At 41.0% G+C, this 16,765-nt stretch overlaps 5 protein-coding genes across 8 annotated transcripts; 3 read left to right on the top strand and 2 right to left on the bottom strand.

The window, feature by feature from the left end:
- Positions 1–21: 21 nt before the first annotated feature.
- Srp54 (splicing regulatory protein 54) lies at positions 22–2,055 on the bottom strand. Of its 2 annotated transcripts, none has more exons than XM_089465120.1 (2): positions 1,921–2,055; positions 22–1,861 (listed from the first exon to the last, which is right to left on the bottom strand). In XM_089465120.1, the coding sequence occupies exons 1-2, from the start codon at positions 2,044–2,046 to the stop codon at positions 293–295; spliced, it is 1,695 nt and encodes a 564-aa protein (XP_089321246.1). In that variant the 5' UTR covers positions 2,047–2,055; the 3' UTR covers positions 22–292. The 2 variants fall into 2 exon arrangements, with proteins under 2 accessions (XP_089321246.1, XP_089321245.1); XM_089465119.1 differs by having other exon boundaries at positions 1,912–2,046.
- Positions 2,056–2,176: 121 nt separating this feature from the next.
- Etl1 (SWI/SNF-related, matrix-associated actin-dependent regulator of chromatin, subfamily a, containing DEAD/H box 1) lies at positions 2,177–5,840 on the top strand. 2 transcript variants are annotated; one of them, XM_018003476.2, is made up of 8 exons: positions 2,177–2,312; positions 2,376–2,536; positions 2,827–3,410; positions 3,720–4,052; positions 4,113–4,380; positions 4,444–4,590; positions 4,658–4,960; positions 5,026–5,840. In XM_018003476.2, the coding sequence occupies exons 1-8, from the start codon at positions 2,204–2,206 to the stop codon at positions 5,650–5,652; spliced, it is 2,532 nt and encodes an 843-aa protein (XP_017858965.1). In that variant the 5' UTR covers positions 2,177–2,203; the 3' UTR covers positions 5,653–5,840. The 2 variants fall into 2 exon arrangements, with proteins under 2 accessions (XP_017858965.1, XP_089321242.1); XM_089465116.1 differs by having other exon boundaries at positions 4,113–4,590.
- A 4,293-nt stretch (positions 5,841–10,133) lies between these two features.
- Positions 10,134–13,522, top strand: LOC108611042 (uncharacterized). Of its 2 annotated transcripts, XM_018003477.2 has the most exons (7): positions 10,134–10,413; positions 10,490–10,586; positions 11,221–11,395; positions 11,482–11,734; positions 11,854–12,315; positions 12,386–12,598; positions 12,871–13,522. In XM_018003477.2, the coding sequence occupies exons 1-7, from the start codon at positions 10,249–10,251 to the stop codon at positions 13,093–13,095; spliced, it is 1,590 nt and encodes a 529-aa protein (XP_017858966.1). In that variant the 5' UTR covers positions 10,134–10,248; the 3' UTR covers positions 13,096–13,522. The 2 variants fall into 2 exon arrangements, with proteins under 2 accessions (XP_017858966.1, XP_017858967.1); XM_018003478.2 differs by lacking the exon at positions 11,221–11,395 and having other exon boundaries at positions 11,451–11,734.
- On the bottom strand, positions 13,270–15,431 carry LOC149269732 (uncharacterized). The gene is made up of 2 exons (XM_089465123.1): positions 15,293–15,431; positions 13,270–15,110 (listed from the first exon to the last, which is right to left on the bottom strand). The coding sequence occupies exon 2, from the start codon at positions 14,831–14,833 to the stop codon at positions 13,751–13,753; it is 1,083 nt and encodes a 360-aa protein (XP_089321249.1). The 5' UTR covers positions 14,834–15,110; positions 15,293–15,431; the 3' UTR covers positions 13,270–13,750.
- RpS2 (ribosomal protein S2) lies at positions 15,300–16,685 on the top strand. The gene is made up of 2 exons (XM_018003821.2): positions 15,300–15,437; positions 15,831–16,685. Exon 2 carries the CDS (start codon positions 15,832–15,834, stop codon positions 16,636–16,638), a length of 807 nt encoding a protein of 268 aa, XP_017859310.1. The 5' UTR covers positions 15,300–15,437; position 15,831; the 3' UTR covers positions 16,639–16,685.
- Positions 16,686–16,765: the final 80 nt, after the last annotated feature.

Below are 16,765 nucleotides of genomic sequence, written 5' to 3' on the forward strand. Positions count from 1 at the left end.
TAAATTAAAACAGCTTAAGAATTATTAAACTTAGGCTAGTGTTGTATATTCAATATTTACTTAAATAAACATACATGCATAAATGCTGGACTTTTGGATAAAACTTTAGGCTTGGAACTAGGACAGAGCAGAGCAATACAAATTCTCAAAGCGGTCACTTAATCGAAACTGTTATATATAATGATTTAATTAGCAAAAGTATTGTTAGTTCTTTGTAATTGTTTTTATGTTTTACTGTTTGTATTTGTATAGTAATCAAAATTGTGTGCATATGATAGGATCTTGTCATCATTCATGGTGAATTAGATATATCCATGTTGTCGGATTTCTCAACGCTGACTGATTTACGGGAGTTCTTTGCCTCGACATCCTCCGTAATGGCCTTCAACTTGCGTGAGTCCGGAGTGCGGGAGCGTCGTCTCGAAGAGGACGACGACGATGACTTGGTGGAGATGCTGGCCACATCTTTGCTGCGACTCGAGCGCGACTTGCTGGGCACAGGGGGTGGCGATGGGGAGCTACGTTTGCTGTGCGAGCGTGGCGAACGGGCGCGATGTGACTTCTTGCTGCGCTCCCGGGATCTGGAGCGCTTGCCGTTGCCGCTGCTAATGGAGACGGCAGCACTGCCGCTGCCACCGAGTCCTCCGCTTACACCATGCGATCGAGAACGACGTGACCGCGAAGTACTGCGACGATGTCGAGATCTGGAGCGCTTACCGCGCGACCTCGACGAGCGCGAGTGCTTGCCACCACGAGAACGTGAGCGGCGCGAGCGTGAGCTGCTGCGACGATGGCGCGAGCGAGAGCGCTTGCTGCGCGATCGTGATGAGTGTTTGCCGCGAGAGCGCGAGCGCCGAGACCTTGAGACGCTGCGACGCTCTCGTGTGCCCGAACGGCGTCGGCGACGAGAGCTGGACCGATGAGAACGGGATCGACTGGTGGTGCGTCTTTCCCGAGAGCGAGAGTGTGAGCGAGAGCGTCGCCGCTTGTCCTTAGCCAACATGCCAATGACAGGATCGATGGCAGCCGATATCATGCTCTGTGCTTCCTTGACAATCGTCATGGCCTCCTCAATCTCTGCCTGGGCTGCCTCATTGGACTTGGCCTCTGGCTTCGTTATGGAGTAGGTGGAGTGATATACATTCAAATGTCCGCCCTTGAACTCCTGGCCCTGCATGCGCAGCGCATGTATGACGCTTGTCTGCTCACAGAACTCAATCATGCAGTACGTCTTGTTATCCTTCTCAGCCCAGCGTGCATACTTCACCTCGCCGGCGCGCTGGAAGCACTCCATTAGATCATCCAAGCGCCACTCATTTCGCACATCGCACACAATGATGGTGCGACGGATTTCTTCAATCTTGCGTGCATCATAGAAAGAAGGCAAGGCCGGATATTCGGGCAGATTAAACTCAACAAGCTTCGGGTCATACGTTTTAATGACTTGCTGGGGCAGTTGTCCCTCGATGCGATTGATTACCTCAGGCGGCAGCTTAGAGTCCGGTTTCTGCAAGCCCGGCACTATGGTGCCATTCTTAAGCATCTCCAAAGCACGATACTCCTCAGGTATGGCCAGCACCGGGATGACGATGAGCGCCCGGTCAATGAAAACGGTGTTGGTCAAGTGCTGGGCCACGGGCACACTGCTACTCTCAGTGTATTTGACATAGCAGATGCGCGACTGCACTGGGCAAGAGACGTCCCGGATGGTGGGGTACAGTCGAATCTCCTCGATTTTACCAATGTTGCCGAACAACGTTTGCATCTGGTCCTTGGTGGCCTGCGGCGCAATATTGGTCACCTGTATAACACGCGGAGTGTTGCCGCCCGCCATGTTTGATGCTTCACTTTTGTTAACAAACTTTGGGAAATTCGTTTTAGTGTTAAGCAGAAAATAAATATTCAATTAACCTCTCTCACACAAGTGGAAAAAATTCTACAAGGGCTGCAGACAGCGTCGCGAAAATCTCGATTGGCCCACAGGGCTATCGCACCGATAATAGTTTCGCGTCGCGCACGAGCATCGTTATCGATTGCGATTGGCATTGGTGTGCAACTGCGCCTAGTGCTGATTATTAGTGTGAATTGTGAATGCAAAAGTTGTAGGAAAATTTTTTGTAGTAGATGTTAAATTGAAGAGCAATTGCAATTGTTATTTATAAATAAAACGTCAACAATTGTTTACATTCGGCTAGCCTCAGACATGTCGGAAAGCCAAGCGCCATCTGTCTCCAAATCTAGTTTGAACGATTTGCGACAGTTTCGCATAAATAAAAATGCAGCCGCCGCAGCTGCCAGCCCAAGTCGAACTGGTAGGCATTGTGTTTACTGTTAGAAGATGCATTGAACAAAATGTAATGTGTATTGCATTTCAGAGCGTGTGCCTGGCAAGAAACGCATTCAAGTGATGGCAGACAGTGACAGCGACAGCGCCGACTGTCAGACACCAAAAAAGGCCAAGCTTGTGCTGACCGTCAAGGAAAAAGAGGAACGTTACATGGCTGCCGCAAAAATAATGCCAAACTATGATACAATGGTAAGCCATCGACCATTGGCTATGGTTTTTCTTTTTCATTTGTGTTGGGTGCGGGGGGCAAAGCGCGCGCGTCGTTTACATGTGTTCGGAATATGGCGACTCGGGCCCGGCATTGCGAACAGCTGTTGGGCACAGTGGCGTCGCGTAAAAAAGGGGTGGCTCAACAATTATAAACCCGGGATCTAAAAATAAAAAATTCCTTTGCGACAATAAATATTAATTTATATTACAAAATAATATTAAAAATGTAAAAAATCCCACAAATATATCTCTTTTGGTACACCTTATAGGCAATTCAAGATTCGCTAGCACGATCCGATTGGGATGTAGCAACGGCAATACGTTATCTGAAAGAACACTGTAAGCCCAAACCACAAAACACAACACTGGATAAGCCGAAATTAAAGCACAGCTCGAATGGCAGCGGGACCAAATCGCATGGCAAGTCCAGTGGCAACTACTCGGACTACGACAACTCCGATGATGATGACGTTAAACAGTCCAAGGATCAGGTGTACGACAGCGATGACAGTGATACCGAAATGTCCACCAAGATGACCGGGCAGCGAAAGAAAGTATTTCAATTCATGAACACTGCCAGCCTGCTCGAGCTGCAGTCGGTAAAGACGCTGTCGGAGAAGAAGGCAACGGTACTTACAGAGATTCGACCTTTCAATGATTGGGCGGATCTGCGGCAGAAACTGGAGGCTAATCGTCTATCGGCGGATCTACTTAACTACGCACAGGATCTGATCAACAAACAGAATACCGTCGCCACCATATTAAGTAAATGCAACGGCATGGTGCAACGTCTAGAAACCGCTATAGCAAATGGAGCTGGCATTGTGGAGCAGCCAAAAATACTTAGCAGCAAGTGGGTGTCTATTTTTGGTTATCTATCAAAGAGATTAATGATCTCTAATTAATGTCATATATCCATAATAATTAATATATAAGCCGAGTGTTCTGTCTGTCTGTTTCTATATTGCTAATCTGTCTTTCTAAATACTTTGGTTGATTAAATATTTATATTCGGTCGGTCACACTTAGTGATAAAATAATCTTGATTTATATATTCGAATATCACGTATCATAAAAACAATCAGGTAAATTATTTAACTTAAGATACGCTAAGATCAATTATGATAGGTTTTACTAATATTTTCGTTCGTATCTGTTCCAGTTTGCAATTGGCTGATTATCAGATAATAGGCCTTAATTGGCTGACAGTTATGCATAAGCAGGAAATGAATGGCATTTTGGCAGATGAAATGGGCCTGGGCAAGACCATACAGGTAATTGCCTTTTTGGCATATCTCAAGGAAAATGGTCTGAGCAAGGGAGCTCATCTCATAGTTGTACCTTCGTCAACGTTGGACAATTGGGAAGCTGAAATTTCGAAATGGTGCCCCAGTCTCGTAGTGGAAAAATATCACGGCTCGCAGGACGAGCGACGACGAATGCGTGTACGTTTCGCCAAGGATGGGTTTACTGGCTTTGATGTCCTGTTGACCACGTAAGTGATTGTTGATCTTGAACTCTATTCGTTCGGTTGCTTAATCTGTAACTTCGCCAGATACCATATAGTTGGCTCTACGCCCGAAGAGCGAAAGATGTTCCGCGTTTGCAAGCTGCACTATGTCATCTTCGATGAGGCCCACATGCTGAAGAACATGACGACCCAACGTTACGTCAATCTGATCACAATAAACGCCGAGATGCGTATTCTGCTCACGGGCACACCACTGCAGAACAATCTACTGGAGTTGATCTCATTGTTGTGCTTCGTTATGCCCAAGTTCTTTGCCAAGAGCATTGAGGATATCAAGACCTTGTTTGTCAAGGTATGCGTATGTCAGCAGCTTTTTAAATTGAATAAGTTCCTAATGCTCCCTCTAAATCTGCAGAAAAATAAAAGTGATGGCGATCAGGAGGAAGTTTCACAGTTCCAAGAAACACAAGTACAACGCGCCAAGCGTATTATGAAACCTTTTGTCCTGAGGCGGCTCAAAAAGGATGTACTCAACAACTTGCCCACAAAGCACAGCTATGTGGTAAGCTAATGATTTGCGTTAGATGAGTATATGTCCCAGTTGATTAAAAATACTTGTCATCCCTTAGGAAAAAGTTCCAATGTGCGCTTCACAAAAACAATATTATAAAGAGCTGGTCGAATATTATTCAAACAATAAAGGCGAGATCTGTAGCAGTAGCGATCGTGCCGGCGTGGCTATTATGATGGAAATGCGACGCATGGCAAATCATCCGTTGCTAATGCGTCACTATTTCACTGACGAACAATTGCGGGGCTTTGCCAAGCGCCTGGCACGCGTCAGTTCCTACAAGAAGACCAATGAACAGTACATATTCGAGGAGTTGGCAATTATGTCAGATTTCCAGGTCTATCAGCTGTGTAACAAATACGTAAGTTGGCTGAAATGCAAGTAATTGTTTTAGACTGACTAAAACTTGTCTTAATTGGCACTTAGGAGCTGTATGATGTAAAGATTCCGGACAACTTGATTTGTGAGTCGGGTAAATTCCAATATCTGGACACACTCTTGCCCAAACTGAAGGCCGAGGGACATCGTGTGCTGCTCTTTAGTCAGTTTACCATGATGCTGGACGTTGTGGAGCAATATCTGAGGATAAGAAAGCATGGCTTCTGTCGCTTGGACGGCGCCACAGCTGTCAAAGAACGACAGGATCTGATCACAGATTTCAATGTCGATGATAATATATTTGTGTTTCTGTTATCAACAAAAGCTGGTGGCGTAGGCATCAATTTGACTGCAGCGGATACCTGCATCATTCACGACATTGACTTCAATCCCTACAATGATAAGCAGGCCGAGGATCGCTGTCATCGTATGGGCCAGAATCGTCCAGTTACCATTTACCGTTTGATATCAGAGAACACCATTGAGGAGGGCATCTTGATGGCTGCCGAAGAGAAGCTAAAACTAGAAAAGGACATCACGTCAACCGAGAAAGGCGAAGTGCATGAACAGCGTTGCGTAGTCAAATTGTTAACCATGGCCTTGGGCCTGGACAAGGATGAAGAGGAGCGGTTGAACAATTCATTGAATAATTCCTTGGGAACGCCTACAAAGTAGTTGATCAATAAAGCCGCTTCAGTGAATCACTTTCCATTTTCCAAGAACACTGTTTTGTAATAGGGTATCATTTAATAATTTTTTAAAAATGTATACTTAAATTATTTACAAGCGTTCTGCTTTTATCATTTTCGTGTATTTATAAGAATCGATATCGTATTAAATTAAATATAATATATTGACATTAAGTTCAGTTTTTGTCTTTTCGAAGAGTCAATGCAAGTATCGATTAAGTGGGGAAAATATTGGATTAACTTATATTAAAAATAATCCTATTATTGTTTTCAATTTAATGTTTATATAAAATTATTTGTATTTAATATTATGAATATTTTTAATTTGAAATGAGGAACAGTTTAACAATTTTTGAAATGTATTTAAAGTCAATCAAAATGAAATTGAATATATTAAAATCGCTATTTCCTCAAGATTTTCTGAAGAAGCTATACCTTTTCCACGGATAAATAGACTCCATTTATTTTAATATATAACCACTTTCAAGAATTAAATTATTGTTCAACAATTGAAACTCTTACAAATATAATAAAGTTAATGTAGGTGCGGCTATCTTTGAATCATTCGAGTTCAACAAATTAAACTCGACAACCCTCAAAAGAGCGAACGTCACTCGGACTCTCTCGCTCGCTCCCGCTCTCAATGAACGCTCTTTAAACAAGATCACATGCAGGGCGATACTTTCGCTCTCCCTCTCTCTCGCTCTCTCTGTCTGTCTGTTTAGTTTTGTGGAAGCTTTTCGTAGTGGCGGCGATTCATCAGGTTTTCAGTCTTTAACTGATCGCTCGCGCCGATGATTTAATTTTTAAGTTTAAACGCTGATTTTGTAGCACAGAGAACACAAAACCCTGCGTCAAGCGTAGCAAACCGAACGATATTCACATTACCTACCATATATATGTGTATATTATATATATATATACTACATACATCTCGACAAAAGTGCGAATATTAAAATTAAAAAAAGTAAACGAACAAAATTAGCAATAAAAATCGAAAGTTCTATGTGAAAAAAATATACATATATGTATAGATATTTATATACGTACATACATATGTATATACATGCATCTGTATGTATTTAGTTGAGAATGTGCAGCAAAGTTTTGTAAATTTGTATTCTATTCTATTCTAATGAGTCTCTTTGCTATTATGTGATTCATATTGTTGTGTACATAAGATTCTTTTTTGTATTTGGCCGATTTATATTTATAAATAGCCGAGCCGCTCGCCAAACGGAAATCATATTGGTCCAAATACAAAAAGTTAGTCCCAAAAATTACAAAATAAATAATAGATGTGTTTCAATATCTTCCAAAAGCTGCTAAACATCTAAAGACGACGTCATATTGTGGTTGTATAGCGGAAACGGAAGAATATAGAAGACGCACCTACGCTGTCTATGTACAGAGTATAGCTGCATACATACGAGCACATATACATATAAATACATATAGATATACGTATATACATATAGCAGTTGAAGTATGCGGCACATGTGTCTAATTCGCAAATAAAAATTTGTTAAAAACAAATGCGCGTGCAAAAGAGCAAACATAAAAATAAATTAATTTCTATGCTTATTTCATATTCCAAGCATTATACACAACGCCTCTATGTTTGTGTGCGTGTGCGTGTGTGTGACTAATAGCCAAGAAAACTAGCGAGCGATCTAAAAAACGAAAAACAAATAATAAACGAAAATTACGCGAACAAACCTAAAATAAAGCAAGAGAAGAGCAATAATAACAGCAACAACAACAACAATTGACAACGAGCTAAAGAACAGCGCAAAGCAACAAACCAAAAATAGACAGCGCAAAGCAGAAGCAGGCGCAGCTAACGACGACGACGACGACGACGTCAGCGTCAACGGTGCGTATGCTTAACCAACAGCTGCCTCTCTGTCTCTCTCTCTCTCTCTTTCTCATACACACGACACACCCACCCCCTCGCTCATTGACTCATTCAAATCGTAAACAGCTGCTCGCGAGCACTAACAACAACAACACAATCGAAATAAAAAAACAACAGCAGCAACTGTAAAGAATAACAAGACACAATCATCAATTGTTTCTGCGCCACTGTATCAGTGCGATCGTGCGTGCGTGTGTGTGTCTGTGTACATTTGTGTGCGGCATGCGACGATCCAAAAAGTTAAGCGCAGAACTCACTTACTCATAGTTGTCTATAAGGCATTCATATTGCCTGACTGCAAATTATAATTAAATAAAGTCATAAAAAGTAAAGAATTTGTTGTCATTTTTTGTATATAATTATTAGCGTATGTTATGTGCCGAGCATAATTCAACGACGCACGAAGAGCGTAGCTAAGGAAAGGAAAAATTTAATGAATATAAACCATATATATAAATACATACGAATCCCAACTACGACGACGAAGACGAGACTACGCGAAATCCACAACGACATTTTGTAATCTAAAGAACCTGCAAGCGAGATCGAGCGAGCGAGCGGAAAAGAGATATACCGAAATAGCAGCAGAAGGAAAGAAGAGATAAACAATAAAGAAGAAGCTGAGCGAACAGAAACGAAAAACCAAACAAAATATTGGATCAATTTTATATTGCACTAAAAGGTAAGCATTTTTATCATTAAATACTGGGATCTTATTAAATTGAGGTAGGCTTTACATTGAACTTTATTGAACATTAAAATATCGGAATAAGAAACTTAAATATTAATCAAATAGCTGAGCAAGTGATTTGAATAAAGAAAAATTGAAATTAATAAATAATAATTAGTTAATACTTACTCGTCTTCCAATATAGATTTTAAGCTTAACTAAAGGCCGTATAATAGAATATAGAATTTATATTAAGATGATAGCGAAATCAACTTATGTTTTTGCTGTGTTAACTTTCTTACTTATTACTTAACTTCAAGTAAAAGCCCTAGAAAAAATCTCCCTCTAAGGCTGACGTAAAAATATTCGCCTTCTGCACACTCATGAATTATTATTTATATCGATTATTGTGATGATATTTTTCTTTGTAGATGTAAAATCAAAAAATCAGCAATTAAATGTAGTCTAAAATATAATATCTATATTTATGTTTATTATCAAGAAAAAACTCCAATCCACACAAGTTTATATTTTGAACATATTCGCTAATGTGGTAAAACAGAACATTGTTAACACTCTTGTTTACAGTGTTCGTCTGTTCATCTCTACGTTTGTCTATATGGATTATAACTAGACTACAAATGTATAGGTACAGACATTTTGAATAAATACACTTTAAACTGCGTAAGTGTTAAAATTTGTAAGCCCTTTGGGGCCATAAGATTGCAGGCTCAACACTGTTGACCCCCTGCTCTGCTAGAACGTAGAACGTGATTAGAAATTGGTAATTTAGCTGACAGTTACCGGAAAACTTTTCATCCTAATCCGTATTTCACTTTGATACAAATTCATAAAATTTGATAGTAAAAATTTATTTTCAAATAGGTTTTGCTTGTTTTAAGAATAATTTTGCTTTAATAATTTAGACGGTTTGTTTCACTGACTGTCATAGTGTTGATTTGTTTATTATAGAGTATGTGCATTTCGGCAATACGAAAATAGCTTAAGCATACACACACATACATAGCCATCTTTATGGGTACTTTAAAGCGCTGAGAAATTAGACAAAAAATTGCTTAAAGCTGATGTCATTCGATTTGAAGTGCGCTCCCTGTTCGCCGTCTTGAAACCAGATGCACTCCTACGCGCAGCCGCAGAGCCGGTTAAGTGGCTGTGGATGTACCTATGAAGTACATAAATCTATATATAAATATATAGATAATCTGTTTGTGTGTGTGTGCGTGTCTGTATATAGCAGATCGATCGATCAACAGTACAAATAGTGTTTATACTTGTCTCTTTCTGCACTCCACCAAACTGTTTTGTCAAGATACAAACTTGATTTTTGTTTTCAGACCCACTCAGCTATTTATTTATTATAATATGCATGCCGAGTGAATCAGACTCTAGCTGAGTGTTTGAATATCTATAAAAATAGAAGTGTTTCTCTTAATTAATTTGCTGACTGATTGCTGATTATAATTTAGATGACAGTTTTGGATAATTAAACTAATCCGTAAATAAATCGAATTTACTTGGTATTGAGAGCATAAAAGTATATTGAGTATAAAAGAGCCTGAAAAAATATTCGCGAATTATGTTTCTAACATTTTTTTTCTATTTTATTTCAGACTACTTATAAAAGGAATAAATACTATTTGTCTTCAGCAGAAGACTACGAAAGGAAATTAACTCTAGATAATTGTATTAAAAAAAAAAAAAAAAAATAAATAAAAAAAATAAATAAATAAAAAAACAAAGAAGAAAGGAGAAAAGAAAAACAAGAATTGTGATATGTACAACTTTACTCAAATATTGAAAAAACACTTATAGAAAAGTTTATTTCAAGTATTCCGATCGTTTAAGAGACGGACACGCAAATAATCCAAGATAATATCAAAACTTGAACAAGAAACGGAAAAAAGAAACCAAAGATTAGGGCTTTCAATTAGATTAACATATAAGAGAAAGCACAAGCGGAAGCAGAACCAGCAATGGCAGAAAAAGTGGAAATCTCACCAGCCACATTTAATAATAATCAGCAACAACAACAGCAACAGAATGATGCTCGAAAGGTGCGCAAGTCGCCCGATTTTCAGCCCGTATTACCAGGTGTCATATCCAGAGAGCGCAGTTTTGTGCGCACCTCTAATCAACAGGTTGGCTACAAAATACAAACTACAGTTGCAGCTATAATATTTATACAGTTGCATAATCACACATTTTTGTTTTCAGAATATAAACAAACGGCGCAGCTTGGCGTTCAACGTGCCTGGAAATCAGCCTGGACAGATGCGTGGCAAGCCAGCTATGGATATATACAGACCTCCAAGTAAGTGATATAATGTGGTATAGGGTCATCTATAACGCCTGTAAGCTTAGCTTGCATTACATAATAATAGATATAGCCACATTTCTAATTATTTTCATTTATCAAAGTGAAATTTATTACGGATATTATTTTAATTTAATAATCTTTAATTTAATTTGTATTTCTAAAGTAAAGTTCAATGCATTGCACCAAGTCATATTTTCTGATCTTTGATTTTGCCGCCAATTTCAATTAACAGTGTTGATAAACGTCAAAGTTCTTACTGTCGGCCGCTCAGCCGTTTTAATTCAAATTACAAGAGAGCAACTAAGCTGTCCTTTAATAAAATAAAAAATATAACATAAAAATTCATTTATCTCTGCTAAATTCTTTTTTCAAGATGCTTCAAAAGCTTTTAAGGCTACTTTAACGTCATCTTTGCGTTTCACACAATTCAAATGCCATTACAACAATATTTATTTTGTCTATGTTTTCTCTCTTCTTCTTTTCATATATGTCTATCTCATAAATAAATCTACCTCCCCTCCCTCCTCCTCCTCAAAAAAAAAAAAAACAAACAAAAAACAAACAAAAACAAATCTCATCACATAATTGTTTTATGTTTATTCAATGAACAATGTTTTACGTTGTGAAGATGTACGCGGCGATTTAGCCGGTGATGGTGGTGCCAATGGTGCTGGTGGTGGTGTTGGTGGTGGCAGTGGTAGTGGTGCGGGTGTCTCGAACAAACTGAACATAAATGCCCAGGAGTTCACAATGACGACCAACTCACGTGCGACGCCACCGGCTGAGGCACTTAACAATAATCGGTAACGCCAACACAATTTAATGCCAAGCTTTATCCCTCTTGCCGTCTTCTTACAGAGCTAAACCACAATCTACAACATTCTTCCAGTTCGTCCCTCATCTTTCCCATGGCTGGCGGACCGAGTCTCCTGCAGCAGCAGCAGCAGCAACAACAATATGCAGCAGCTGCCAACAATGCGATCCTGAATAGGCGCCAAGCGGGTCTCTCACTGGGCAATATGCCGGCCATGAACAGTCTCAAGGGTGGCCACCATCGTTCCATCTTGGTCACGCATCCCATCAGTCCCATGGGCGGACAGATTCCGCTCATGAATTCACCATCCAGTGGCAACATACTGCATGTAAATATAAATTATTATCAAATCGGAAATAATTTGCATACGAACGAACAGATATAAAACTCTGTTCCGAATTCTCATTTTTCGCCTTTTAATGCGTATACAATATTCTCTTCGTGCAGTCGACAAACCGAGTAAAGTTTGCTCCGGAGCCCAGAGCTCAGAAGTCGGGACAGCAAACTCAGTACTACAACAATGGACATCAAGCGTATCAAATAAATGGCATGGATCCCTATCTAAATGGCACTGCGCTGCAGCGCTCCAAGTCGCTGTCGTCGGCTGATGCACTGACTCGTGGCATGGCCGGCTTGGGCTTGGGCCTGGGCAACGAGGTGGCTGACATTGGGCAGTTTACTCCGGAAATACAGCAGCTGATCGAAACGGCTCTGGAGGATCCAAACAAATTGAATTCACGCTGCCTCATGGAGCTAACGTCGCAGTTTATTAAACGCGCCGTTGAGAGTCGACGATTCGCTTTGCCGATTTCACGGCTCTGCTTGAATATTATCGCCAAGGAGCAGAAGGAGACTTTTCTGGAGGCGTTGCTCAACACGTGCCGTCAGTGGTATCAGGAGCGCGAAAAGGTAAGCAATCCCATTGGATCTTCTAGTGCAATTGCAACTGCCAATTCATTTGGATTACTCTCTCCAACAGCTACTCTTTGCCATCCAGGGCATGAAGTCGCCATCGCGGGTTCGTTTTACGGCTTTCATGGCATTTCTTACGGAAATGTTTTGCCAGCTGAAACGCCGCCAGCTCCAGTTGCGCACTCACAGCGAAGGTACGCCACCACCTCTAGTGCTGCTCAGTTTGCTCTCCAAGTGCTGTGAGGATTGTGTGCGCCCACCTGTGCGCTCGCTGTCCGAGGTAAATACAGCAACTATTCCTAATAAGTTCGATAACATTGAATTGCTGAACTAATTTAGTGATCAGTGAGCGATTCGGCTCAAGTTGGTCATGAACGAAGTTCCTTGCTCAGTTATCGAATCATTCATGAACAATTTGTTAAATGATCGTTAATTTGAGTTACTCAAATTAAATAAAATAATTCACGAGCTGCTGAATTAGATCACAAATCAAATTAACGTACTAATTACATTATACTAAAACTAATCGATTCATACTTTTTAATTTTATAGATTGAGTCCTTATTCTATGTACTGACCTGCATTGGTCAAGATATGGAGCAGCAGCTGCCGCAGCAGTTGGAGCAACTGATGTCCGTGGTGCGCGATGCGTTCCTCAATGCCGGCGATGCTGCGGCTGCCATACGGCGCACCCTTTTGCAGCTGATCGAGTTAAAGGCTTCGCATTGGCAGCTGCCCGGAAACTCGGTGCTCTATTACACCCACACCAACACTTAGTTGAACAGAGATTGAGAATCGGGCGCAATTTGCAATTGCAATATGTAAACAGACATTATTATTGTGGTCGAATTGCATTTAGGCCCAGTCCTCGTGCAACACGCAACTATTTATCGTACTACAGCAGTACAGCATAGTCCATAAGCAATATTTATTTTTGAAACCGTAGCTAGATGACTAACCCAGGCATTATAATTATATAGTATACACATATTTATACAGCTCTCAAGTCTTAGGCCGGCAACCGAAAACGGAAACGGTAATAGTGGACCAAGCTCATTTAACCTTAAACCATCCAGCCCCTCCCCTTCCCATGTCAACCAACCTCTAGTAGAATACTTCATTCTGCTTATATAAGGCTCAATTTATACTATGTGAAATCCAATTATTTATGTGTAATAAACAATACGCTAGTCAAAAACAAAAACTTGTTAAAAGGTATGCAAAAATAAGTAAGTATATTTAAGGAAAAATAGTTTTTCTATTAAAATATAGAAATATGAATGATACTTTGATAAATGATGAATAATACCTCAAATTTAAGGAGTTACTGTGAGATAGAACTGTAGATAAGGCGCTGCACATGCTCTTCAATAAGGGCAAAGGCATATTTGCCTAGACCTGGACCAAGTCCTGGAGCTTCGTCGTGTTCAACCTAATCCCAAACCAAAGGGGAATCATCATTGTCATCATCATCATCGTCATGATCATCGTAAGACAGTGCTTGTAATCCTCGTGTTAGTGTAGATGTATCGGACATATAGCCATCGAGCTCGGCTTCAGAAGTTTCGATATGCTGTTCATTGGTCATCTTACCAGGAGTCACGTCTGATTTATAGACCTTAACGACCACCGAGCTGAATCCAAAATTTAGTTCGCCGTTGGAAGCCTCTAAAGGAGCCAATGATTCCTTGTTCAACACTAAAACCACCTGATTTGCGGCTCCTTCGTTCGCCTCCACTTTGACCACTTTCCAATCGTGAGTTGGCAGCTGCGGATTGCATAGTTGCAGCATTTTCAGAATGCGTTCCGGCTCCTTTATCGTCGCAGGTATCCAAACTCGAGCTCGCGGTCTGCTCGGCACCTCACTCCAATCGACGGCAACCAGCTGAGCTCCAGGATAGACCTCCCCAACGTTTGCAACCGCCTTCTTGTAGAGTTCCACAGATCGTTGACTATCGCATGATATGATTTTCACGTTGCCTTGATACCAGCCGACATCCTTGCAGCTAGGTGGTGGGCCCGACTCTGACTCGACGAGCAGGTCAAAGCACTTATCTGCTAAGGCAGCTTCGATCCATTTCCAATATCGTCTCGGAATTCTGCCTTCAGCGTGGCCCCGGTCAAATACGCCGATTAGTATGCTATTCTTGGCCATCTCAAAGAGGGATTTGGTTGGCGGCAGCTTGGCATGCTTAACAGACGGTCCTGACACATCTTGTGAATGCTGTCGCTTTGTCCTCTGCATTTGCTGCCCAAAATTCGGAAACACCGTATTCGCCCATTCAAGTTTCTTCAGCCAGGCAGCCGATGGGTTGGTTATATTGCTAGTCCTTTGACGTTTTAATATACTGCTAGCTTTTCTTTTCTCTTCGTAGGTATACTTAATAGTCTGCTCGGAATTTCCCCGCAGCTCATTAACAAATTCACCTTGCTTTTGTGTCATGGTACCAGAATTTACTTCGAATTTGCTAGAAGACAATTTTCCGCTGGGATTTTTTAAAATACCCGACTGCATATTATTAAGAATTTTATTTTTTATATTCAATAGTAAAATTAGTTTACTTTGCACTATTTTTCAGTAAGTTTTCAAACAGATCTTAATATTATTTCAAGCGGAGTTTCTCAGATTTTCAAGTTTGAAATATCCACGCAAACTGTAAGGCGTAATAATAAACGTAGAGATACATGCATGTATTTTTGTTTATTTTATAAACTTGCTGAGTGCGCAGATCCCATTTCACATTAAACGACGCAGACGTAAAGCCAAACACATTCTACCCATGCGCATAGAACTGAAAACATATTTACACAAGTCGTATCAGGCAATTGACTTTAAATTTGAACTTCAGTCATTATAACAGAGCATTTATGTATAAATACATAAGTCAAGTATATCATAATTCTATGAATTTGTGAATTTGAAGTTTTAAAAAACGATATATATGGATTTAAAAGTAACGAGTCGATTAATTACCTGTGTAAGCGAGTAGGCATCGATAGATCTTCTGCATAAAATATATCGATTATTGAGCCTTATCGATGGGCTCGCGCTGGCTACGATGGCAATATCTCGTTCATTTGGTTTTTGTCTTCACCCCATAAAGTTGATACAACTACAAGTAGGTTAATTTTTAAATTAAATAGTTGAAATATGTTAAGATATTTTCATCAATAATTAAAAATTACAATATATACTCTCATAATTTAAACTGTTACGTTTTTTAAGGCATCAAATGAACTAGAAAAGTAATAAAAAGTATTGGTAGAAGTGCGCTTTACCACGTGTTTCAAAATGGCGTCAGTGCAAGCGCATTTATAGAATTAAACATGTTTTTAAGTGCTTAAATGATGATTATCTTAATTACCTTTTGCGGTTTCCACCAGAAAGCGGTAATTCGCTTAAAGATGGCCTTAGGTGTCTGATTCAAGCACTCGAAAACAAAATATCGATTTTATGCGTTCGGGGTCCTTAACCTAAAATATTCTAATGATTATTTTGTATGGAATTGCAGAATGGCGGACGCAGCTCCAGCCCGTAGTGGATTCCGAGGTGGATTTGGCTCTCGCGGTGGTCGTGGTGGACGTGGTCGTGGTCGTGGACGCGGCGCACGCGGCCGTGGTGGCAAGGAAGACTCCAAGGAATGGGTTCCAGTGACCAAGCTAGGTCGCCTGGTGCGCGAAGGCAAGATCAAGTCTTTGGAGGAGATCTACCTGTACTCGCTTCCCATTAAAGAGTTTGAGATCATCGATTTCTTCCTGGGCTCATCGCTGCGCGACGAGGTCCTCAAGATCATGCCCGTCCAGAAGCAGACGCGTGCTGGTCAGCGCACCCGTTTCAAGGCCTTTGTTGCCATTGGCGACAACAACGGCCACATTGGTCTGGGTGTTAAGTGCAGCAAGGAAGTTGCAACCGCTATCCGTGGAGCCATCATCCTTGCCAAGCTCTCCGTTGTGCCTGTACGCCGTGGCTACTGGGGCAACAAGATCGGCAAGCCCCATACAGTGCCCTGCAAAGTTACTGGCAAGTGCGGCTCGGTTTCGGTGCGTCTGATCCCAGCGCCCCGTGGTACCGGTATTGTGTCGGCTCCCGTGCCCAAGAAGCTGTTGACCATGGCTGGTATTGAGGATTGCTACACCTCCGCTCGTGGCTCCACTGGTACCTTGGGTAACTTCGCCAAGGCTACCTATGCTGCTATTGCCAAGACATACGCCTACCTGACTCCAGACTTGTGGAAGGAAATGCCTCTGGGCTCCACTCCCTATCAGGCATACTCCGACTTCCTGTCTAAGCCAACGGCACGCTTGCACGCTGATGCCTAAGGTCATTGCGAACCAGAGTTTTTGAATAAACGAAAACACTCAAACAATTTATAGTTTTTGTTATATTTGTGGGTTGGTCATAAATTTACCTGCGAAAGCTGGACCATGATGCTTTAAAAGGGTTTGG

Source organism: Drosophila arizonae, chromosome 3 (genome assembly GCF_054131065.1).
Source record: "Drosophila arizonae isolate 15081-1271.41 chromosome 3, UAZ_ARI_1.0, whole genome shotgun sequence".
In the NCBI taxonomy this organism is placed as follows: Eukaryota; Metazoa; Arthropoda; class Insecta; order Diptera; family Drosophilidae; genus Drosophila; species Drosophila arizonae.